Source organism: Nesoenas mayeri, assembly GCF_963082525.1.
Source record: "Nesoenas mayeri genome assembly, chromosome: 2".
NCBI lineage: Eukaryota > Metazoa > Chordata > Aves > Columbiformes > Columbidae > Nesoenas > Nesoenas mayeri.
The window spans coordinates 128065642-128092269 of NC_137543.1; the positions used below are offsets into that span (position 1 = coordinate 128065642).

The 26628-nt window shown below is 38.9% G+C and overlaps 1 protein-coding gene across 1 annotated transcript in view; it reads left to right on the plus strand.

The window, feature by feature from the left end:
- JAZF1 (JAZF zinc finger 1) overlaps positions 1 to 26628 on the plus strand; it is a gene marked incomplete at both ends in the record, with an annotated part of 189865 nt that overhangs the window by 95445 nt on the left and 67792 nt on the right. The window contains one exon of the mRNA XM_080339556.1: positions 7533 to 7605. Coding sequence (XP_080195682.1) covers positions 7533 to 7605 — 73 coding nt within the window. The remainder of the gene's footprint in view (positions 1 to 7532; positions 7606 to 26628) is intronic.

Here is a 26628-nt window from a genome sequence, read left to right on the forward strand (position 1 = left end):
TACATAAAAAATGTTCTGCTCTTCTGTTTGCTGTAAGACCAAGGCACAGGTTTGTTACACTGTAGGTTGTCTGAAAAACCATATATTACTTTGTCACCCAGCAAGATACCATTTTCTAGTACAACAAAGCTCTGAGTGCTTGTGTCTTAGAGAGTTTGTTTTACACAGTAGAGTTTCATATATGCTGCTTTGCAGCAATAAGTGGATGCTGTTCGTTGTGGTGTTCTTGGAGGTTTTTGTGCTTCAGTTTTCAGCAGGCTGCTTTTGAACTTTTCTGACCTCGTTTCTTATATGGTCCCTCTTGCAGTGATGTGCTATGCCTACTTCCTACAGGTTCTGTGGTCACAACACTCAGCAAAGGTAAAATGCTGGAGTGGTGTCCTGGCGATCAGGGTGTGTTTCCTATGAAGAGGCAGTTTTTACAAATTCCCATTTTCTTTAGGAACTTCCATGAATTCTGCCTCTCTTCCTTGTGAGGGGCGCCTGTGTGAGGAGGTTGTGTGTGCTAACCCCGGGGTGTTAGGTCAGCACATGCTGCTTTTAGTGTCTTCCAGCTGCCTGTGTGTGCCTTCCCAATGTAGATTTGTTAGCTTTTTTTCCTGAGGCAGCCTTCATTTTAATAAACCTTCTGTTTGATATTTCTTTTTGCTAACCACTTGCCTGCATGCAGAATACGTAACTTGCAGTTGTAAAGATGAATGCTGACTTTTGCGTGCTTGCAGGCCTCAGGAGAGGTCCACAGTAGTTTAAACTTTGGGCTGTAACCTACAACACCTTACCTTGGCTTTGGACTCCATTATCTTTCTGTGGCAAAGCAGCAATTGCAATAAATCGGTTCCTGAGTGGGAAGTTCACAGGCCTGGTCTGAGCAGCAGCACAGTGTCAATGGGGCACTGTCAGCCCCATACAGCTGTCTCCCAGACGACCAAAAAGCCTGGAGTTTTCTGACCTTCTTGTAGTATTTATGTGGCCTGTGTCTTTCAGGGTTTTTTGTGGGGTTTCACTTGTTTGGCTTGGGGTTTTGGGGGTGTTTTTTGTTTGTTTTGGTGGTGTTTTGGTTTTGGTTTTTTCCCGTTTTTTCGTGCACTTAGGAACAATTTAATGGGGGAAATAAACTGTTATAAACTGTTACACAGCTAACTGAGAAATGTTTGCAAGTCTGGGATAGACCAAGCAGGGAGAAATTTGTACTAAAAAAAAAAAATCCTGAAGCCTCTAGTGTTCACTGAAGCTGTGAAATTTAAAGTAAGTACAGTGTTTTCTTGCCTGAATGTAGCTTTCTTAGTCATCTATTTAGTGAGAGCTTAATCTGGAAATGTGGAAGAGTTTGGTATCTAATTTGTTTCACACATTTTCCTAAGTCCATCTCTGTGGCATTTAACACCTTGAACTTGGAAAGAAGTTAAACTTATACATAAATATTAAAGGTGTTCCTGAAGGCAAGTAGATTTAAAACGCTTGTGGAATTGTGGTATTTATCATCTAATGTCTGTCTTTGTAAGGCATCCTCTCCTTTTTTGCAGATGAGGAAATTTTTTTTTGTATTAAAGATATAACTAGGGGACCATGTTAATATCTGTAAAATCATAGTTGTCTGTGATCTTTAAATTCATAAGAAGACCTGAATAACACTGCATTTGGAATTGAAACTGTGAAATTCATAATGGCTTCCTTGTAATGGAGGGTTTGGACAGGGAACAGTTTCCAGTAACATTGAATTTATCTGTTTCTGGCTTTTTAAGCTACATCCACGTAAGAACAATTGCGGACTTTTGAGGAAGCCAACAGAAATGTTTGCCTTGGCGTCGTTAGTGAAGCGAGCCCGTTTCAAAGGAAGTGTAGGTTTTAATTAATTAGCTGAGCTGACTTATATCAGCCAGGTTTCAAGGCCAAGTGAAATACAAGACAGGCGCTCTGCAAATCTGGTGGTGGGCGAGTGGAATGTATGTACAGATGTTCTAAGAAAACCGGCTGTGAGTCTGAGGTCCTCTGCGTTGGCAGTTCACCTCGGTGTGATCTTGCCCTGATCTTCACAAAAGGTGAGATTATCATAAACGTCTCCAAGTGACTTGGGAGAGAGACCATACTGTAAGTCCTCAGTCCTTGTAAATATGAGTTTTAGTGCTTTTAAAATCCTTTGCAGGGCCATTATTTTAATAACATTTGAGGCATTTTGTTGCTCTTTCTGAGATTAAATAGAAACAGAAACAGCACCCTTGGGGTTGGCAAGGGGAGTTGTGTCTTGTTACTTTTGTTGCAACCATTTGACCTAAGTAACGGTGTGGCTGAGAGATGACATGTTCTTCAAACCTACGTCTTTTTAAGATACAGACATCTCCCCTATCTCCCCAAAATGTAGTATCTACAACATCAATGTAATATGGAGGGTTACAGCTACCAAAAAATCTTGACAATCCAGTCACTTCCTTTCATATGTCCTCCGTTAGGTACCTGGATTCCTGTCAGTCCTGACCTCAACTTCTGCCTGTTAAGTGATGACACAGTGGGGCAAAAGCAGCATTGGCCACTTCATATTCAAGATGTTGAACAATAATTTAAATTTTACATCCTTTAAGGCATTATTTTTTCTTCTGAGGCTATCTTTACCACATTGCCCATGGTAATGACATTCCCTAGTCTCTGTAAGAAGAAAACTTGTGGTTGTAAAATAATGCCATTGAAATTTGTTAGCACTTCTCTGTGTGCCCTTTATAAGGTGAACAGTGATTTTTCACAATTATTTAAATTTAGGGCCTTTATGAAAATGAAGTTCTTAAGTGAAGTTTCTTGTGATAGCTTTCTTGTATCTTGTAGGGCAAAACTTATTGCTCCATTAGATAATAACGAAGATGTGGCATGTATTTTTGTGCAGAAATACCAATGTAGAACAAAGTTATATAACTGAAGACTGTACTTACACAGGTTGCATGTGCTTTTTTTATCATTTGCTCTTTTTAAAATACTTCACCAGGTTAGGATTCTGCAGTGTTTTCAAGCTGTGAGTTATTTCTGCATAGAGTGAGGTGATTTAGTGATCACAGGTTGATTCAAAAATCAGTGATAGGTTTTGTTAGAACACGCTCCACAGAAAACGCCTGGCTTCATGTGAGCAGTTCAAAGATAATGCAGTGGATTTATGGTCTTGGCCTTAAATATATGCTGATACTACTTGTTTGTTTGCCCAGTATGAAACATGGTGAGGATGTGAGAAATTGAAGGTCCTACAGATGATTAGTTGATTAACTCTCTTGTGGGTGTTAGCACCCACACTTTGGTCTTTTAATAATGAGGTGGGAAGGGACCTGGAACAAAACATAGTTTATATGAAATGAAAAAATTATTTTTATAGTGTTTCATTAAAGATAAAGAAAAAGGAGGTTTTCTAAAATCTAACACCATAGTAAGATAAGAGAACATAGCTAAAAATTCCCTATAGCCTTACGGAAAGTACATAGTGCTTTCTCTTGTCCTGCCGTGGAATGAAATCAGTGGAACATAATGCTTATGAGAAGAGACAAGTAATGAAGGCAGCTGATGTACAGTGGGTGGCAATTTGTTCTACCAGACAGAAAGCGTTACAGCAAAACTAATACAGTAGTGAGGCTTTGATAGGCCGTGCTAATTCAAGAAGCGACTGTAACTAGTTAAAGTAATGCTCATCAACCAGTCCCTTCAAAATCTGTAGTTGTTTCGGTATGTGTGCTGTCTGGGTATTTTTCTTACAAGAAGGGGAGCTCAGATCAGTCCTAGGTTGTACTGCTTAAATACATTTCAAGAGAGAGATTTGTCATCTGTGAATGTTTAATCCATTGTAGGTGTCTGTTTGGAAACTATTTAGGCTACTTTTGGCTGACTGGCCAGCCTACGCATGTTTGCAGAAACATTGACTAAACATTTTACATTATACAGGGCCATTTTGTGAGATTGACAACAGATTTTTGCCTCCTCCGCTCCTCATCCCTGGCTCAGATAGCTGAGAGTGTTGGCTGATGCATAACAGCCTGGTCAGTGGGATAACACGTGTTTGGAGACTGTGGCTTTGGGCAGGGTGTGTGGTGTTAGAAAGCGGTGCTGGTGTCTGTATGAATGTGCTTTAGACATGAGAGAAGCAGAGCACTGGTAGTCCAGGCTTGAAGGTTCAGCATCAGGGGTATTGCTGCTTCATCTCCCTATAGCTGTTCGCTTTTCTTAGAAAAAAAAAACAAAACTATTTATTATATACATATATTTTTTTTTTTCAAGCAAGCCTGGGATGGTTGTGGCCTTTTTGTAGTTGTTAACATTAACGTATATTCACCCTGTGCTCAAAAGTGTGCTAACTAACATGAAAAAATTAATTTGAGACTGTCTAAATTAGAAGTAAGAGACAGTAAGGGGTGGGGAGGAGTTGGCCCACAGGGAAGAGGTCAGTACAGAGAAAGAATTGTATATATGTTTAGTCCTGTGGTAGAAGAGTGAACAAGTGATAATACACATCTCCATGGGGTTTTTAACTTGTTTGTGTGTTGGGACATTTTGAGTGGAGAGGAGTGGGCAGAAGAGAGCAACAGGGGAGGTGGGATGAGTAGCAAGAACCAGGGCTGGGAAGGTGGGAAGGGGCAGGAGAGAGGAAAGGTGCTGGCTGAGTTTGGGCAGAGGATGAGGAAGAGGGAAAAGAGCCAGGAAGGAATGAACTGGTGGCATTTTAAAACAGTGAGGAAGAAGCTGGCAGTGGTGAGCAAAGCATCCGTGTGTCCTGGACAGCCAGGCTGTGCAGGTTTTAGGGGGGTGCAGTGTGGCCTCCAGGACCTAGGGAACGGCTGCACTGGGGCCGCATGGCTGAGGTCTCTGCTGACCTGGTCTCTGCTCTTTTCTCCTCTTCTCTGAGGACTGTGCGGTGGCCCCAGTGCAAGTTTCTGTGCTTTCTTTTTATCTTCTGCTATTATAGCTGGGGAAGAGAAAAAATATCCAACAGTGTCAGATATAGTTCCTGCTACGGTGCAGAAGTGATTGTGACATTTTCATGACCAGCAACCCAGCAGGTGGTTGCAAGAGGAATAAAAATGTGTCAAGCATTCTGAATGTTAAATTTATACAAGATTTTCTTTACCACCTCCCAGATTTTTTTTTTTGGTGGAACTGGGATATACAACACAATTGACTTAAATATGACATGTGAAGTCTGAGAACTGGGATATACAACACAATCAACTTATCTATCACACATGAAGTCTGGTAAGTGGAGGGGGAAGGGACAGATACGCTGAATAGACACTGTGTGCAGGGCATTCCTTGTGTGTCAGGCAGCATCTACTGAGAGATGGGACTCTGCTTTGTGCGGGTGCCAGCAGGCGAATGTCTGTGTGCTTTGAGAACACACTCCTACAAAAGCTTTAGGGCTTTTGGGGTTTGCCCTTGCATTTTCATCTTCAGCAGCGGAAGGGTGGTAGACTCTCCATTAGAGCTTTCCCTTGTCTTCTCCAACAGATATGTGCAGCACTCTGATGTAAAACAGCCCCGATTTTGTCTCCTTCAGTCACAGAAACTGTTGTTTATAGGTGGAAGTTAATCCCATTTAAGAACTGGATTAGCAAAAACGTAGTCATTTAGCCACAGATGTCTAAACTTGGGTTGAGGCAGTTCTCAGATAGTTCTGTCTGGCATTAATGCTCTGCAGACATTCTGGATTGAGACAGTTTCATGGCAGGGCGTGCACCACTGAGGTGTAAATCTAACGGAGCTCACCATGACAGCGCTTGAATGCTTGGCCTGCTAAATGACTATGGGTTTTGTAGAAACAAAGGCAAGTAAAAGATCTTTGTGTGTTGCATGAACCCAGCTTCCTCAGAGAAGTGAATTACAAAGATAACACAGAAGATAGCTGATGCTTTGCTGTCTTTGGTTAGCTTAATATGGAGCATGGTGTGCTGGTAATTACTGCAGAATTTCGCCAGGCACCGGAAAGATCTGCTCCTTTTAAGGACGACAGATTTAGGGTTTCAGCTTGGACTGGCACTTGTGCTTTTATCCCTCTTCTCAACTTCCTTAAAGTATTTATCTCTTTAGGGACATGGCAATAATGGCATGTTAGCAAATCCTGGAACCTGAGCTCTGCAGGAGCAAATGTAGGAAGAAAGATTAGGATCAGTCTGAGCTTTGAAGGGATGGGATGGGAGATTCCCTGCTCACTGAATAAAGGCACTGTCTGCTTCAAGCAGTGGTGTGACAAATGCACGTACCTCTAGCTCAGTCCCCATTCAGTTCAGTTAAAAAATCTTCCTTAAGGCAAGGCAGCAGAGACAGATTTCTAAATAATTGTATCATGTTTTAAAAGCAAAACAAAAACCACCAGAAGCAACTGATGGGGTCAAACAAATGTGGCTATCAAGATAATAAACTTTTTAAGATTAGCAGTGCTTAAAGCAGTGCTTCATCCTATAGGATGAAGTGACAACAATTCAAAATATGGATATTACTTGAAGTTCCTTTCCCCTCTTCCACTCCCATTCCCAATGCAAAGTAGATATTTCTCAGAAATAAAAGACGGAAAATAGCAGTGCTGTGAGGATCCATTTAGTAAAAGTAGTTTGTATTCTTCATAGTTAAAACTCAGAAGTTGCACCCAGAATTACTATTAAAGTAATGCATGAAATATGTTGTTAATGGCTATGTAGTAATCTGCACAGGCATATGATACATGCTTTCCATTACAAACTTCTGAAGCCTGTTTATGCTCAGCTCCTAAAGATGCCTTTCTACAGTGTAGGGCAAGGCTGTATTTGAAACCTCAAAATAATCCTATTTTTTTCTATAAGAAAACTATAATACATAAGCTATAGGCATACTTTCTTGGGTTTGGTTTCAGAAATTTAAACCAAGACTACATCTTTGTTAGATAAAAGCAAAACTTAACTGAAAAGGACAATGAAAACAGTGACTGAGAACATATTATTTCATTTGAGTGGGAAAGTTAGCAGTCGAGGGAATTGGATTGTGTTTGCTTCAGGGCTTTTGGTGGGCTATGCTCTGCTTGGCAAGCATTTTGCTTCAAGTGCATTTTTGTGTTACTTTTCTGATTGAGAGCTTCAGAAAATAAGCTGTAGAGAAGGGAGAAAGCAAAACTCAGAGATGCAGAAGAAAAGTATCAACTCGCAGTTTAAGACATCTAATCACTCTTGAAACATCTCAAAATGTGTCAACCAGATTTAGAAATAACTACATTAAGAAAGAAAAAAGCTTGATCCTTTTAACACTGTAAATCATGGAAAGCAGTGAAAACTAATATTTATGAGGGGGATTGTGAAAGTTTGTGTGACAGTTGGAAATTACATCACTGTTGATGTTTCAAATTCTTCTGCAAAGTAATGCAATACTGTGTTTATGAATGAATGAACAAAAGATTGTGCTGTGCTAAGCATACTCTACATGGATAAACTTGAGTTGAGCTATTTTCTCTCTCTTGTCTTCGCTTATGATACTTTGCAGTGTACAGTCGCATGTGTTTCAGTGTAAATATACAAAACTCAATTTGGTGTATGTATTTTTTGTTTCAGATACAGACCCACGTGTATTAGAGAAACAAGAACTTCAGCAACCAACCTATGTTGCTTTAAGTTACATTAACAGGTAAGTGTGTTCATTTTTCAGGTATGGCTGATCTTGATTTGCACAATATGTGTATATATGCATGTGCCAAAATGGTATGCTTATGTAAGCATTCTGTTTTGTTTCATGTTATATGACACTATGATAACACCTGTTTAGGAAAGACAGTTGAATTAAAATTTAAAAGGTTTTTTTAATCACTTTTATATAGGGCACAAGTAGCCCTTCAGCTACACTGCTCAAATACTTAGGAGATGAGGTTTTAACCTTTTTAAGTTAAATCTTTTGCAAAACAAGATAATTTGTCTTTGCTTAATTTTCTGCTTTCTTGTTGTCCACACAAGTGAGTGGAGAAAGAATTTTTTTTTTCAATCAAAAGCAAAATTTAACTGATAATAGTCCAATATACAGCACTTTGGAAGGTTTTCAACCACAGTATGTATCTTTAAAAATCTTGCTTACCAACCTTATATAACCTAAAACTTGAAAAAATTAAGAAATTAACCCATATTTTTAAAGCATTTATTTAAGAACAGAGCCTTGGCTTTTCAGTTATTGACTGATGCCAGGATACTCCAGCATGGAGGAATGGAAGGGTTGCTTGTGTCTCACACTGTGTCACAGTAAAGAGCAGCCTGAGACCTGCTCCTTATTTTCCCTCTCACCTGAGCACATCATAGAACTCCATGGCAGTAGCTCTGGTTACTTTTCCTCTGGGAGGAGCATGGCCCATGGAGTATGCTGCATGGAAAGGAAAGATGGCAAGGTTCTGTGCAGTTTCCCAAACTGTCTTCTAATCCTAAATGAACACTGTACAGGAAATGTAATTCCTCATTTAAAACCCTTTTTCATGTTCTAGGTAAATCAACATGCTGCAATTCTGGGATTATTTTGCTCTCTTTTACATCATACTGTTTTTTTGATCAGATGTACTGTGGTTGAAAGTTCCAGTTAGTTGCATTTTGGAAGTGCATTTCATGGAAAGTATTCTGTATAGGATTATTGGCTTTTACACATGGGCCACCAGTTTCCTTTTGTATCTTTGTTGTCTAGAGGATAAGATAGAAACTCACAAGGCTGGCAGATTAACCCAAAATTTAGTTCAGGATAGACTGATTGGTCATTCATAATGCAAGATTTTTCTTTTTAATTCTACTTCATGTTAATAAAGGAAAAAAAAAATCGACAAACTTTTGCAAATATGGAATCCACCATTTGGCTTTGTATAATATTTGCTCTAGAGAAGGGCAGAGGGAGAGAAGACTTTGAGGTATGAAAGGAAGAAGTGGTGTTCACTTGGTAAAATGAGGACATTTTCTCCACTGCATGAGACTATGATGATTAAGAATAGCTGGTATTGACATGATTTCCTACTTGGCAAGTAACTCCTGTTCTTCCTGGAGACAGTTCTAACCTTTAAAGTTTTAAAGTGTATTTTGAAATTAACCATGACCCTTTTTAACATTTATTTCTGTTGATCTCATTTAATGTATAAAACTTTTTCTTTTTTCCCCCAACATGTAGGCTTGGTATGTTGTTGTATATGTTGGTATGTTTCCCTCTTTCCATTATATACTTGAGCATTTTCTCTTGTTGCTTCTGTGGTTATTTGACTCAATGTGAGGGAGAGGGAAGTTTTTCTGAATTAGGGAAAAGCTGTTTTAAGACGACAGAAAGTGTCATGGTACTTGATTGTCCAATTTGGAATCAGACCACTTTTAAAATAGTTTGAAAGTGATACCTCATCTGGATTTCATGATTTTGGTACCCTTTTAAACTGAGTTCTGTGTGACTGAGACAGTTTTAGTTATTCTGCCTGTTTTGTCCAAACTTTCTTACTCTTTCAATTCTGAGAAATAATTCTGCAGAACAGAATTGAGTTGTCCTTACAGCAGAACCCAATCTGAATTGACTCTTATTTAAACCAGCTGCTATTTAATTGCTCTTTTAATTGTATTTTAATTTTTTGCAAAGTGCTGATGTCTTTCATTGAACCACCTGCTCTATGCAGCTCGAGCTCTTGTGGGAGCAGCAATATCCATTACACTACGAGACATGCCTTCCTATTTCCCACTACATATGCCAGAGCCGAGTTCTGCTTTGTTGTCCCAGGCTATGAACTCAGATTTTGTAGCCTAATACATGTCATAAACATGTTGCATACTGTTAGATTTCAAACACCAGATACTGCTGCACTTTTTTTTTTTTTAAACCCATGCTTTTATGACTTCCAAGTGGAACTGAACTTAGCTTTGTTCCTGCTGTGAGTTCCAGACCCTAAAACAATCTTCCTCTGCAGGTTTGTATATTCAATATGTTCTGTGTGGGCCATACGCTCTCGTGGAGCCTGGGAAAATAGGGACTTCTGACTCTCAAGGACTGCCAAAATTGTATGATAGGATGCACACTTAATATACGTTGTGGTAGAAAGATTAAGTGGGTGTGCTTTATGCCCTGTTGTATGATGGCCATTATAAACTAAAACAAAACATAAATCTGGGTTATCTGGTTTGATAGCTGGGAGGATAAAGTATCAGTAAAGCAGAAAGTAGAGGCGTAAGGGTACAGGAGTCTTTGTTTCCAACCTGAAACATACTCTTGTTTCCATTTCCCTTCTATTCCTGGTTATTTTCTCAAGCATATTGATAACAGCAGTATCGTATATGCCTTTAAGTTCTGAAACAACCTTGTGGACGTTGGAATCGATAAGGCTCCATCTCTTTTTTTCTGCTGGAGATTTACTGCCATTACAGCCTTCAGTAACTACACACAGATGCAGCTTCCATAGTGTGTGATCCTTGTGTAGACAGATAACATTCCTTTTAAAGCCAGTGGACAAAATATAAATTATTGGTCTTAATGGTTTATTATCGCTACATCAAACACTTGCATCAGGCACTGACTGAATTGCCGCAAATCCTTTTCTCAGACAAAGTTTAGTGTAGCCTTAATGCTGTCCCCAGTATTGATGTTTGCTCTCTACTTACTTTCCTTTTGCTTTCTTAGAAGTCAAAATTTGAGTCAGTAAGGCACGCTGCTGCCAAAGCAGATGCAGTTCAGCTGCTTCCATCCTGTAAATACAGGAGTGGTTTGTCTGTAAGGAGTTCAGTGGTGCTACTATGCACATGGGTGGCTGTGATCTGTCAGGAGTAGCTGCAAATGAGCACGTGGGCCAACATCCTTCCCTACTTCTTAGAGGTGTTCCCTCTGTATATGGATCGAGACACCTTTATATTTTGTATCACAGTGAAATGCAGTGATTAGCTGCCATAATTGGTATTGCTCATACTACTACTTAGATGCAGTTTTTATAGCTTTAAGTTATTAACATGAGTATGTTCCTTGGTGTTTATTGGAATCTACATAGTGCTGGTTTGTGCCTCTGTTAGTCTGAGACTTTGGCAGCAATGGTTCTTGAGTTTGCTGAATTACTGTGGAATGTGAAGCGCTGGCGTTCCAGTGTACTGTTAAGTCTTTTAAGCTGGTGCAGTCTAATGGAGAGAGACTCCCCAGTATTTGCATACTCTAGAATTTGTTTAATATGCACAACTGAGGAGACAACAGAGGTATACCAATACTTCCTTTGGTTAAAAAGGTAATACTAAAAAAATACTAAAAGTAAAAAGCTTTGATTCCAAAACCTAATGAATGAAAAATCCTTTACAGTTAACTTTTAAAGGAGGTATTTCAACTCTGAGATGGTAAGTACCAGAAATAGGAAGAAAGCATAGTTTATTGGAGTAAATTCCTTTCACCTTGAAAATGGAAGGTGGGAAGTGCAATAGTAGCTTGTATTATTGGCAGCATATGCTGTAAACAGAACAACTAAACGTACATTTAATACGGTTTCTATAAAATACATTTTTGTTAGATGCAGAAATTGCTTTGATTAAAAAACTTTCATCATGGTGGGGAAACAAGGAAACTAGAATGCACCCACAACTGAAACTAAGCTGCCCTAATTATATAGTGCTTCTACTGCAAATCACATAATAGCTATATTAGAGAAATGTTGAAAGCAAAGACTGTTGTAATCTTAAAATCTTTTAAAAAACCTACCAAAATACTTTTGATTACATTTATCCTAGGTTCTTTTTTTAGTAGTGGTTTTCTGTTGGCAATTGAGATGATACAAGAAAGGTTGTTTACTAAAATAGGTTTTAAGCATCGATCCTACAAGCAGTTACAGCACAGTGGGGTGAACGTTTTCAGTGTCTGGTGAATGAGGCTGTTAAATGTCTATAAAGTTTATTCTTGTGCTCAAATGAAGCCTGTAATCAAAAATGGATGGCATTCGTGGGTGAATATAGTCCAAGATTACCCTTGTACATCTCTGAACCGGTCCTGACATTTTTGCTCCTCCCTCCAGATTTTATTTTTAACTACCAGGATTCTGCTTTACTGTCACCATTATAAATTCCTGTAGGCTCCAGGCTTCTCCTCCCCTTTCCTCTTACTGGTCATTGACTTCTATAGGAACAAATTTCCCTACTCGGCTTCCTTTTATAATACCACTAGCAGTAAAATCAATCATTTATGTGAGCATATGCATTTGTGAAAGGAATTAATTGTGTGTAAAGTCCTAACCACTGCAAACTGTCCCTGTGTCTTGTCCAGCTCACTAACTCTGGTTCTACTGCTATTATCTATTTTTTCCAGGAGTAAAATTAACAGCCAACACCATAGGATTTAATGATCATTTGAAAGTTATTTTTAAAAGTGGTAAGTCTTTAGGTAGTAATATATTTAGTATGTGCTATATTACTAATGCCATAACAAGAAGAATGTTTTGGATTTGGAGGCAGTGCCCTTTGACTACATCCATGGGGTTTCTTAGAAGAGCATCCAAGCCACGTGACAGGTCCTTTATTTCTTTGGCCCTAACTTTTTTTTTCTTTTTAAGGTACTTTGCTCAGTGCTGGATAGAAATTTAAAGTGTTTCTCAATCCTTTCTATACAGGAGGTTCACTCTTGCTATTGGCCACTTCTGTCCATATCCATTCTTTATCACTAGAGTTATCTTCTGCTAGGTTTCCTCTGACAATGGGTTCTGTGTATGGATTTAATTTTAACAGTTAAACACGCTTTCTGTCAGTACAGGGGTTTATGATAAAGCTACCTAGCAGCATCCACAGCTTTTGCAACACACTGCACTTTTTCCTGTGGTTCTGCTACAATAGATTCTGGGCTAAGCTATTAGCAGTAGTTAATAAGAACAACTGTAGCCTCTCAGAGGTCATACATAATAACTGGATGTGCTACAAAAACTCTATAGAATGTTTTCTCAGCAGCAGTGCAGATCTTGTTGCGTTCTTTTTTCTAGGAGCATGAGCATTAAGTTTTTGAATAACGTGTGGAAGGCCAAGATTCAGCTTCCTCCTCTCTGATCCCTTAGGAGTGTTTTAATCATAAGACTATTAACTGGCTTGGGGTGGGACATAATTTATCTTCTTTTGCCTCTTGGTGTTTGTGTAGTGTCACTGAAATGGTCCTTGAGGCACAGTTTGGAATCAAAGCCATGAGTGTGAAGAGAAGTAAGGTTGTTTCCCTTTGCTTGCTTTCTTAATGGATGCTCTTTCAGAAGGTGTTGTCAAAATTGAACAATTCTGAAACAGTGAGCACCTTCCTCTAAAGTAAGTACTTACTGCATGATTCACCTGATAAGCGTAAGATCAGACTTCGAGTCCTGAGATTTCGACTTTGAAGGTGTATTATTGGTGGTACATTATAGATTAATTGAGGCATACTACAAATAAATATATAAAACCCCTGAAAACTGAGCTTTTGATCTCAAAATAGTTAATTTGATTTTGAGAATAAAAATCAAAATGTGGAAAAAAAAAAAAAAAGTGTAGTAACTAAAAGAACTCCATCCTTTTTTTTTTTTTTCAGTATAGCATACACTATCTTAATTCCCACATCATGATTCAGAAGCAAAAGGGTAGAGAAAAGAAAGACTTTCCCATTTTAGCAGTCATACTGGAGATCAGGTGTTTTTGCACAAGAAAATCCCAGCCGGTGAATCTGATAAACTATTGCTGTGCCACCTGTTCAGACTTGCTACATTTTACAGTGCCTAGTGCCGCAGTTCTTGCCCTTTGTTTTAAAATTCAGCTTTTCCTTTCTGTAACGTGATAATGTCTTATTTGAATTCCATGTCACGGCTCTGTAAAAGCTCAGTGATTCCCTGCTCATCAGGTTGAAGGTGCATGCCGATGCTTCCAGTAGCTGCTGGATTGAATGCGTGTGACAGAATACAGAAACAAAGGGATCAAAGTAACATGTCAATTGCCAGATAATACTTTTCTGTCAGAGCTTCTTTTTAGGTTTGCAGTGACCACATAGATCATGTGTTTTTATTCATGTAGCCATATCTTTATGCTCTGCTGTTTGACTTGTTCTGGAGATGGAACAAGACAAACTTCAGATGATAATGCAAACAAGATGTGCAGAAATGCATGTTAGCTAGGGTAGGGGAAATGCCTTTTGGTTTGGAAGGATTTATGCAGTTGGCTTTGTTTTCTCTTTTTCTTTTTTATCAGTTTTAAGCTAAGCAAAACTGAAGATTTATATAATGTACAGCTCTTTTATTTCATGTCAGCAGTAAAGATCAAAAAGCAAGTTGGCATTTTAAGGAAAAGCTCTAATGCCATGCCCTGAAATAAAAATTACATGGTCAATTAAAACGTGTAGGACACTGAAAGAATGTGCTTTAGTTGTGGGGTTGTTTTTTTGTTTTTAATTGAGAGGTAATTAGCTTTCTTCTGGCAATGCTCATATGGAAGACTCAGACGGAAAAAAATCCATCTCATGAATCTCAAGTGAAAAGAAGCGTTGCCAAGTCAGCATCGTTCCTGCAAGTGTGTGTATGTACACCCCTGTGTGTGTAGTTTAGTTAGCAAACACTACAGTTGTCAATATAAATCCTCAAGACTTAAGGATTCTTGTCTTTATCCCTGTTTCTTCATCTTTGGTCAATGTGGCACATCAAAATTGGTGAAAAAATCATCTTGTCTTTTTGGCGCTGTTTTTTGTCTTGGCTGGTCCTGTTTCAGTTTCCACATTCTGCACAGGTCATTTCATTTTGGGAAGGGAGGGAAGAAATTCTTCAGTATCCTTTGCTCTAAAAAGGAATGCATTCATTTTCTATGATGTTTAAATTTGATCATAAGCAGGTAGTAGTGCTCTCAGAAGGACTGTGTTTGCTGTACGAAAAAATAGTACTCAGATATTTCACTGTCAGCTATATGGAGTAACAGCTCTCTCTGTATCTATTTCTGTGTGTGACAGCACAATGAGGTCCTTATTAGACTCTGATAATAACATAAGTTCATTCTTTATATTGCAGTTATTTAACATACTCACAAAGCTATTTGAAAAGCACACTAATGTGCCAGTTTCATATCCTCTGCAGAAATAAGAATTTGTGGCAACTTGTCATTATGCTTTGATTTTAGAGTGAAGGATGAGCAAAAATTTTACATTTGTGCATTAGTTTTCTTTCAAGTACAGTCTGAGATAAAATGGCTGAAAACTGGCTGTTCTTCCTATCTTACCACTCAGAGAAATGGCTGCTCTATACAGCTAGTTACCTCCTATTCTGATATGGTGTTTTTTTGCTTAAATCACCATTAACAATGATAACAAAACATTATATGCACAATTACAGGCAGAGTAAGTAGATAACTTTTTAGGAAAGACCCTTGCTGTCCAGTGATTTGCTAAAAGCTTGTTGTGACCATCTGAGCTACACCTGACAACTTAGAGATTGGGCAAACTTACCATCCCTGGAATCCTGAGGTGATCTAGACCAGGTACTGTTAATATTCACTGGCTGTGGCCTGATTTTTAGATTCTGAAGTTTACTTATCATCAGTATTTTGTACAAAAGTAGTTATGCTTCTTTTTCTAACTTTACTGATTTTCGAAAAAGGTAACAATATTTCATGCTAATGCTACCCGTTTATTGCAAAAAAAAATCCCAACATGCATAGGATTAATCTACAGCAAGACTATTATAAAATAAATTTAGTAGTTCAAAATGAAAATTATTACATTACTTTTTATTCCTTCTATTAGCTTTTAGATATGTTAGTATATTGTATGTTCTTAAGATTGCTTCCAGTAATGAATATCCCACTAATCCATACTTTATTAAAATGTAACAAACTACCTTCTGAAATAATTCCTGAAGTGTCTATGGGCATTTGATGTTTCCCTCCCTTCTCCCTCATTCTCATTTTGGCGTATAACACTTGCGGTAAGGGCTCTCAGACATCATTTGCAAAGTCTGGCCTATTCAATGAGGGATGGGGACTGTGAGCAGAAAGGCCACATAACAAAATAGACTTGCAGCACAAAATATGTCTTTGTATGTTGTTGTAGACATTCAGAAGTAGGGCTGCAGTTTGGAGGTTGCATACCAAGGCTGTCCAGGTCATGCTTTAGGACGGCCTATAGCCTAGTCCACAGATTAAGTGCAGATGAGAGAATATTCTTAGTGCTGGAGAACTTGGCTCATGAGGAAAGAATATTGATGTCATCTTCCGCTACATAAAATCTACTCCAAAGTATTAGCCTCAGCCTTAATTTTCATTAAATATTTTTGCGGTTGGGTTGACCTCTCAGTTTGATTTTGAGCCAGAGAGAAAGCTTGTATATCCTGCAAGGATGCATTCATTATCCCACCGCTTCCTCTGCAATACTCCAGTGTCCCAAGAAATGGAGACCAGGTGGAAAGCTTGACTGGATTGGCATCTTCCCTTATGTTCCCAATGAGGCCGCATGTGCGTTCAGCAGCTGACAAGGGCGTTTTGCTGTCCATCGAGCAAAATGCTTTTGAGGATGGTTCTCCACCATCTACGATGGGAATAACACAGGTTATAACAGTCACCCAGCACTTTCGGTGCAGAGCTGGAGGGAACCTGTGTTGTGCACTGGAATCCCAACTCCAGGCTTCGTGCCATGGGAGTGCAAAAACAAAATGAAGGTTAAAGCTGAATTCAGCTGAAAGCAACCGGTGGATACAAAACATAAAGAGTACAAAAGACCAGTAAGGATATATATAATGCCAAGCCATTCATGAAGCTTGTCTGCCTTGATTGTGAGCAGGTATTATATAGTAAAGGGACTTTTAACATTATCGAAAGAGAAGTAAGAATAAATTGTTCCAGTGTAACTGTATTTTATTTGGCTTTTGATTTTCCTTTGGAGCTGCTCTCATAAGCTAGCAAAGTGCTATTAGTGCTAAGAGAAGGAAGCTCTGCCACATCATCTGTGATTTTTTTTTTAATCTAGATATTTTTACTAAGATAGTACGGCATCACATAATCAGAAAATAATTTTTCAACAGTGTCGAGACATATGCAAAACTGTGGGACTACCTTGAGGTTTTTGTTGTTATGAATGCAAAAACAGGATAGATCGCTCTGGTCTTTTCCTTGGATTTTTCTGAAGCTTCTTGTCCCCAGCCCAGGAAGTGAAGACAATTCATAAGTATCTGCTGATGAAGTAGAAATAATACCATGAAACTGGTGTGCGTACCTGGGCTACTTCTGATATACAACTGTTGAACATGTTTGTGAATACAGGTGGACAGTTACATACACTTGAGTTCTTAAAGCCTCACTCTAAAATCTAATTCAATGCATTTTAACAATAGCTGTTGTGTATGTTTGCATTACACATTGTTTAAGTGGCCTAGGCTGGATTAAGGCAGCCTGAAACAGTCAAAGAGCTTGCTTCGTTCAGCAAACAAATGCTATCGAAGAGAGGCTTTATTCAATTAATTCAGCTCAGTTCTAGTACAACTAGGTTGATGTAATACTTTCTGAATCTTGGTTTCCCTGAAACAATGCATTTGCAGACATAAGATTATTATTTTTTTTAATTTCCCAGAGAAGTGAGAAAGGGTTTTTTTCTTTGTTATTGTTGGACATTTGTTTGTTTCTATTAAATAAAAAAGAAATTCAAGCATATCTTTTTTTCCCCAAATGGCATATGAGGATACAGGCAGAGATGGAAATAATTACAACAGTAATTCCATCTACAGGTGTAGGTGTTCCACAGGGGTAGGCACAGCTGATTTGTTCTTGATTTGCAGAGGAATCATTGCGGGTTTGCCTTATGTGGCTGTCTAATATCTAGTCATCTCTAATGCGAGTACCTTCTGCAATGCATGTGAAAGACACTGTAAGAGAGAGGGAGGCAGCCATGGTTTGGGGTACAGGGTCTACAGCCTGGGGACTTCCACCTGCACTAACATGGAGAGGTGTTTTGGTGAGATTAGCTTTATAATCCTAAATTTGCATGGCAGCCCACGTTACATTTTTTCTCCTGTAATAGTGTGACCTTCCTTTTTCAACATACTGTTATTTCTTTGGTATCTACTGCTGTGTTATACTGCAGGGAATTGTGAAGATTTGAGTGATTTTCCTCTTTCTTTTAATACTGTTAGGCTGAAATAATTGAATTTAGGTTTTGGTGTGTGGTGGTCGTGTTGTTCTTCCAGCTTCTCCTCCCTGTAATCTCTTCCTGGCCTTTCTTAATGTGTCAGGTGTGTTAATCCGTATTTCTAATGAAACTGTCATAACGAGGACTGCAGCCTGTTTTGTGAAGTGAAGCTCAGGGATCACTAACATGTTGTAGTTGGCTTCTGCTCCTGCTTTCTTCTCTGCTCTTCCTGCTGCCCTCAGCCTCTTGAGGCTTCTGCCACTGTCTCCTGTGTCCCGTCTGTCGCTGGCTGGACAGTGCAGCAGTTTATTGGCTTTGAGGAGAGCGTATAACCTTGGTGCATCCTTACAAGCTGATGAAGGGGCACTGTGGGTGGAGGTGCAGAAGACACAGGTTGTTCCACAGCTGCCTACAAGTAGTGTTTCACATTTGCCACCATCAGTGTTGGGGATTGGCCATGTGCCTTGAATCAGTAACTGCTCACAAGAACTCCTGAGCTGTGGGGATAGGTTGGTTTTATTACTTGTTTTGTAGTGTGGATAGCAAGACTGTTCCTGTTAACATCCAGTTCACCCATAGCTTCTGTGGTGGTGGTGCATTCCTTGACAAGCTGTGGTAGTTAAGTTCCCCTGCTGCTACACACAATATAAAGTCATTTCAACAAAACCACAGGCTGGTTTGAAAGCAGCTTCCTTCCCTGCATTTACTTCCAGTGTGAAACATCCCTCTGTTTAAGGTGAGTCTGTGTAGATATGTGTGATTCTGTGTGACTTTTCTACTGTTTCTTATTTCATTTGCTCACATGCCATTTCTAAAAGGTCACTATTTAACAAAAGTTGTTAAGCAGTTTAAACCAGGTCAGTTGGGCAATGCTATTTGTAAGAGGTAGCTGAACAGTTTCTGTCCTCTGTAGAGAGGATTATCAGGGTTGATGCTGACTTTATAACTGCAGAGCTTGAATTTAAGAGCCTGCATTGAATATTTCCAGCACTGAAACTTTGAGCTTATGCTTTTAACGTGATCTTTAGGATTTGACCAACTACAGAAATACTGTTACCTATGTTGAAATCCTAGAAATGCTCTGATTTTGCACCCAGTACTATATAGCAGCTCTAATAAAAAGACAAGGAAGAGTGTTTCCATTTTCAATAACAAAAAAAACAGTTCTTGCTAAACGTAATTCTTATAATCTGCTAAATATACTGTAAAAATGACAGTTTGTGGAGGTTTTTACATACATGAAGGGGAATACTTAGGTTTCTTGTTCCCATTAATTTTGGCATGCAAAACATAGCCCTTTATTTTTAAGAGGTTTTCTACGGATTTGTCTTTCACAGTTCTTAGTCATTATGCACCCAGAAGTTTCCCTTTTTCTTGTTGTGCTTGTTCACCATTTAATGTAGAAAGCTGGAAAAAGGGGTTTTAGAAACCTGTAGAGTAGTTATATAAAATTAATGTATTTTTCCTTGTGCTAGTAGAAGAAATATACAATCAATAGGTAACAACTCCTAACTTTTCTTTTAATGCTTCATGTAGTGCAACCTCATTTATTCTTATGGGCATCTAAGGTCCCGTGCATATAATCGATCATTTTCAGCGTACATTGTAAGGGCCTGTGAAATGTTGCTGGTAGTTTTGATTTTGTCCATCTGGTTGAAGCTAGAACAGCGTAACTCAGCACAGCGAGGCTGGAAATTGCAGACAGTGCCACAGCTCTACTGTAAACCAGCACACATCCCTTCCAGTCAACAGTGATTTCCCTTTAGACTGAGGGCCAGTCCAGTAAGGGCCCTTGGCTGGAATAGTACATTGACTTCAGGTGTATCCACCTCAAAATCTGTTATGGGAAACTTCCTGTCACAGTTTGTAATTGGCTTTTTTTCTTTTTACAAATCACATCTTCATAAATGAGGACTAACTTCAGTCATCTCAGCATGTTGCTTGTGAGAGAGATCAGAGTTGACTTATCTTCCTGCATGACTTGGAACATTAATATTATGAAGCTTATTATTTCTTTAACATTTTTTGCACAGATTAACCAATTCCCAAAACTGGACGCAACATAGATTTATTTTTTATTTCCGACTACAAAATTTACAAGATTTTGCTTAAATTATATGCAATATAAAATAACAACCTACATCCTTTCCCAAAAGTGTAGTAAGTCTAGGGCTTTTTTATTTTAATTATTGTTTTAATATGATTTTGAAGTAAGGAAACGTAGCCAGTATTACAGGCTTTATAAGAAAAGATGTCAAATGTTCAGTGAGTTAGCCAATTAAGTGCATTTTGGCTTTACATTAATGTGATCCATAAAAGATGTTCAGTTACCTCATTACTATTTTTCCTTTCCCTTTGCTACCTCAGTGATGGTAAATGCAGGCAGACAATACCGCTTCAGTAAAGTTTGGGCTTAGTTATTTCACATCCCAAATGTTTGAAAAACATGCTGGGGGTTTTGTGCAAGTGTTGTGATGAAAAGGCTTACAGTTTCATAGTAAATTGTTATGATGGGGAAAGAAAAGAACTACAGCACAGAGGTATTTAATCCATATTTCTTGAAAATAGTTTCTTGGCAAAAATGGTAATAAAGTAAAAGTCCATTAACCGCAAACAATTTTTGATTTGTAGCAGCAGTAATTGTATGCATACTGCTTGTCAATGCATGTTCTCACATATGGTATAAAACTAAAACATGGCTGTCTGAAGAGCTCTTAATTTTTGCTGATGTCCTCATTTTGTTTGAGACATCGTTTATTGGGGCAGCATGTAGGGCACAGCGCAACTTTCACGATGAAACCTGAAACTGGATGAAACAAACCTGAAGTTTGGATGAAGTTCACAAGAACATTTGCTGAGGTTTGTAAGTCTGGCTTGAATTTGCAGCCAATCTGTGCTCACTTACCGTGCACTGAAAGAACCACAAGAAATGTATTGGTTTCATATGGTTTCAGCCTTCAGTCATTTCACACTCCTGGTGACTTCCCTAAAAACTGGACATCACTTGCTCAAACTCCAGTGAAAGTGAACCATGGTAAAGTGATTTAAAAACTCAGGTGTGGTCAGTGGTTTGACAGCATCATCAGGTAGGAAGGAGACAGAAAGCAAGAGACGATTGTGCACCCAAAAGCATGCAAAGACAGGTGTGGGCAGGATCTCCATCACGCTGGAGAAGCTCCCACTTGGTCATTCCCAGGCTGTGGTATGAGTGTCAGGACTGGGCTGTGCAGGAGAGGACAGGGAGAGGCTGATGAGCAAAAGTGAGGATAGCTTCCCCTTGCAGGTACAAACGTGGGAGGATTGTGGAGGATTTCTGCAAGCCAGAGGAAAATGAGGGAGAAATTTTAATTGCATGATATGAGTATTTGGGGGGAATAAAAGACTAGATCAGCTGCGTTATGTCTGAAACATAAAGAAAAGAGCATTGAAAGGAGAGGATACACAAACTGAGTCCAGGAAGAGTCCTTCAGTGTGTTGGGTGGGAGCCAGGATCTCATTTTGGCAGGCACTAAATTTCTCGTTGAAGGGTTATTTCTGGATCCTGATGAGTGGATGTAAAAGGAAAGCTTTCTATTTTGAGTCATCTCTAGGAAATATAATCTCGCTGCTGGGTGTCACTTAAAAACTTGGTTTCCTCATCCTCAGAAGATACTTGCTGGGATTGGTGCTTGCAGCTCTCCCTTCTGAGCACTGTGTCACGGGAGAGGTCTCATGGATGCATGTTTGAATATCCAGGACTTCTGAAGTAATGCCACTAACAAATAGTTCTCTTTTTATTTCTCTCTCACCAATGCTGAAATTGGCTAGCACTTGAAGCCACTGAACTTCAGTTTTAGTTCCAAAGGGTATGGAAATGTATTTGGCAAAAGAAAATTCAATAGTAAATAAAAAGTGGTCTCCCAAAACATATGTAAGCAGCCTGTTTTCTGGGAACCCACCATACTTCATGCCAATCAGAGTTGTGGAACCTGCTGGCTATTTTTTACTAAGTTTAACAGTAGGGTAGAGGTCTTTAAAGTTAGAAAAATTAATCTAATCTTCATCTAATAAGTTGTTGGCTGGGCAAGAAGGACCCAAATGAGTGTTCTGGGTACTGAGGGAAAGGACTCAGCTGCTAAATGCTGTCTGGCAGTGCAGCCCTCGTGTAGCCTTGGCATGTAGGAGTTTAGAGAAAGCAGGTTTCCATTATTTTTGCTGGTCATAGGCAATTTATTTTCTGTCTGTATCATCTGATGGAAAACTCTACAGCCTTCTGTTTGGCATTTCTTGCAGTTCTTCCCAGAACTACTGGTTAGTCCTTGGGGAATTCACTAAACTTCTATGAGAAATTAAGTGCCTTGCTGTAATGTAATGCTGTCTTCACATCAGTGGGAGTTGTAAAGAAGTGTAAGGTAGCAACAGTTCTAGGAGGAAGTTAAAGTAAGAATGATCACCTAGATATCCAAGAAACCTCTCAAATCTTCCAGTTATGTCTCTTCGTCACCTGTTCCACCTGAGGATACAGCGCGCTGCAGACAAAGTCAGGCAAAGTCTGTGTAGCTGAAACTGGGACTGGGGATCCCATGGTAGCCATGGCAGATAATGTTATCTAAAGGGATGAATGCTATCAGTCTTGAACTGTGAGTCTATAGATGGGTCTGTGTGCTTATTTCATTTGCAGCCAAAAGTTTTTTGCTAACTTTCAACAACTAGTCCATGGTATCTGGACGATAACCACAGTTTTCAAGTGACAGATGCTGAAGACTTGGCTAGATAATTAAATTAACATTTACTTTAGGATATAAAGTCTAAATGCTGTACGTACAGAAAGATGGCATACTGACGACGCTTTTACATGAGAGCAACAGTTCACAGAAAGGAGCGTTTCCATGATTATGTCTGTGGTACAGCTTTGAGGAGAACAAAACCAGATCATCCCTGAGCAGCAGTTCAGCCAAAGCATCTCAGAGTTGTAAACACTGGCCATTAGCCTTGTAGCTCTTGCAACTTGACTCATATTTGTAGTCTTTTATTTTATTTTATTTTTTCCCCCCTCCTGATTTGCTGTGAAAATGAAATTAATGCAACTCGGACTCTGCCTCTGTGGTGTATTTTTCCCTGAATAACTTTATAGCATTTCTAGTAGTTCTCAGGGCATTGAAACAGCAGGGACAGAGCTGATGACTTAGATTTGATTTGGTGAAATGCTCTGTGATTTTAGATTTTATGAGATGCTATGTGATTTAAGAAGTGTCATGCAGGTTAAGAGGTGGCAACAGGATATCTAAGACTCATTGCTGTGAGGAGGAGTATAAGATCTTGCCAGACAGGACAGAAAAGTGAAAGGAGAGTGGGGTCTACAAGGAGGCCATATTTGCTCTTTACCCCGGTTCATGCATTATAACTTTGAGACTAAGAATATCTATCTTTCAAATGCTTCCAAGTAAGTTGCAGAGGGAGGGAGGTGTTCTGCATTAAATTCCCTTTGTTTTACCTTCTTTTGTTGAAGACTGTTTCAGTCACTGTTACTAAAGAGAAAATTACTGACAGTAGCCAAGATGAATGTACACTTTCTGTTCTTCTGTTTACCTCATGTGGGGATGTTTCCTATGGAAAATGAGTATAATAAATATTCCAAGTTAAATGTAAAATAGCTAAATACCTTTTTCCTCAAATACCATCTCTGTTAATGTAGCACAAGTTACAAGCTTCTCTTTCCTTGCATCATTTGATTTTGGGAAAAGCTATTAGCAAAGGTGTGAAGCTGTGAGTCAAGATGCACAGGTTCTTTTCCCCATCCCATCAGTTACCTGCTTTGCGATCTGAGGCGAGTCATTTTTCTGCCCCTGTATCCCTTCCTAATCTGTCAGATACTTTGGCTGACTGCTGACAGATCCCTCCACGTCTATGATAAAAAGTACTTTATATAAGACAGGTGGTGTTGTCAACTGCATCCCTCTAGTTGGTGTCTGTTCCTGCAGCATATTGAGAATTACAGTTAATAAGCTAATCAAATAGAAGTATGTTAATTTAATTTTAGTGAAACAGATGTTACTTTAAATTCCATAATACGTAACATAGAGATTAGTTTTTCAAGACTGGACATGACGGGCGATTTAATGTGGATTAAATACTGAAATTTCCACTAACTAAGTGGTTTATAAAGGTTCGGTTAGTTTTTCTGCCCTCGATTGTCCATTTTCCTACACATTTCTTCTGCTTTGGTAGTCTGGTTTAAACAAAACTATCAAGGTGCTCTGTTACGGGTTGCTTTATAGTGACAGCCTGCACAGAAATATGCAGTACTGACAGCTGTGTGAAAATGTATATGCTGGGAGACTACTTTCAAATTTCAAATTCTTCGTGCTTGGCAGTCATGCAATAGCTTAGAACTGTTGGCTCCCTGAACTTGCCATTTGTCAGAAAATGGGCATTTATGAACTTGAATGTATGGTATGTATACAATACAACTAAGAACGGGCTATATAAGCTCCAAAAATTATATTCCAAGAAAATTCCAAAGTTAGTTTGTAGTCCATTCTCATATTTTCATTTATTTTTTTAAATGATGATTGGTAAAAAGCCCACACATCAAAATATCATTGTCCACACTTAATATACTGTCCTTAGTTCTGTGGAATGAGTGAGCTTGAAATCCTACTGACAGGAGAATATTTTTGTCCAGATGGCCTCAGCTTTGTGTAATTTACCTTGTAATGTATGTCTTGCCAGCTGGGACAACTTTGCTTTGGGTGACATTTGCATAGCCATCAGATATTTGTTACATGCCTGGAAAGAAAAGTAGGAGCAAGTTCTGGCTTATGCTAATACTTCACTATCACCACATGCTACCACTAAAACAGCAAAAAAGAATTACGCTTTGTATTTATTCTCAGCAGTTAAATTATGAGTCTCTGCCTTATAAAGATTAGATATTTCTTCCGTGAGCTCTTTAGTACTGATGAAGCAGGCAGTGCTTTAATCATGAAATTGTTTCACCTTGTTAAAATAATGCTGTTCTTGTTGAACAAATTAAGTTATAAAATGCTGAATAGGTGCACCAGGCATTTCCAGACTTCAAATAAATTTTCAGACAAAACAAACTAAAACATTATGGGAATTCACTTTTTTAATGCTTATTTTTACTCTAGTTGTATTTTTGTTACAGTAGTTTTAAAAGATTAGACATTACTGGTTCAAAAATAGTGCCATAATATTCTTGTAAGTGTCCCAATAACAACAATAATTAATATCCCCACATTTGCATTTTAAGCCACTCCATTTCCCTAGTCATCCATTATTTGGATGTAAAAAAATCATTTCTAGTCAAAACTTGGCACAAAATACCTGAATTCCATACTTTTTACCAGATGTAAAAATAAAAGTGAATGAATTCATCTTTTTTCCCCCCTCAATTAAAGGGTTCAATAAAGTATGAGCTAAATTTTGTCCTTGTTTTGATAAATTGTTTTCATTTTTGAAAGTTCAGAATAGCTCTGATTTAAAAAAAGGGGGGGGGGTGCAGAAGGGTAGATTGGAAGGGGGAAAGAAGGATCTGCCTCACAACTGCTAATATTAATAACAATGAAACATGACACCTTCCAATATGCCAAACAGCCTCAGCTCAGCGGTGATTTCAGAGGAACTCACTTTGTACAGCGCAGCACCGTAAGAAAACAGTCACCGTCTCCCTTTGGCCACCACTTGGACAGGTTTGGTCACAGGCTGTGGTGGGGTGCTGATCACATCTGTCTCAAAATACTTCTGAGTGGTTAATTCAGGCCAGTGGCCTTGTCAGAGGTCCAGCTGCTTCAGAGTGATATGTGTCCTTGTTTTCCCTGAGATAGATTATAAACGTTTCTCACCTGTATCAGTTTCTTATGAAGACCCTGGTTTGCCCAAACCAGCACTTTAGTACAAAAGCCTGTAGTTTCCTATTGAACTTTCTGGAAGGAATCTACTCAAGCCCTTGATGAAATTTCTTATGAAGACCCATTAAATGATGGATTTAAAATTGAACTTAATGAGATGCCAGTTTCAGTCTGTTTTCACTGTTCTAATTTTAGTTTTCGTTGGGGGATAAAGTTGAAAAATGTTGAGAATCTTCAGAAAACAGCAGAAGCGTCTCCTGCTTTGGGTCAGTGGCTGCACAAAGCCCACTAGTGTGCTGACCCTGTGACACTGCGAGTGAGTGGGTGGTTGCTTCATACAGAGCTGAAGGCTGGTTTTCCTGCTGGATTGGTAAAATTCTGTTGCAATAGTACTTGTTTTATACCAATGAATCATCTCCAGTTAGAAAAACGTTTTCTTCTAGCCTGACTTCAGCGGATGCAAATACCCCAGCTGCGCCTCCTGTCATGGGCATTGCACAGTTCTGGCAGACTTGCGTCTGGAAGTGCGAGCCCAAGGTGTAGGTGGGAAAGTTGCATGTAACTCAATTACACTATTTTCTCTTCAATCAGTATGCGTTGCCACCACCTGAGGAGACCAGGACAAACAATGGCATGTAATGACCAGACCAGGTTTGAAGCCTGCTGTCCGTTCCTGTTCTTATTACCAGTGTGGATTTTTGTAAACCTTTGACTTTGCTCCAAATTGAGTTGAGGTTTCAGA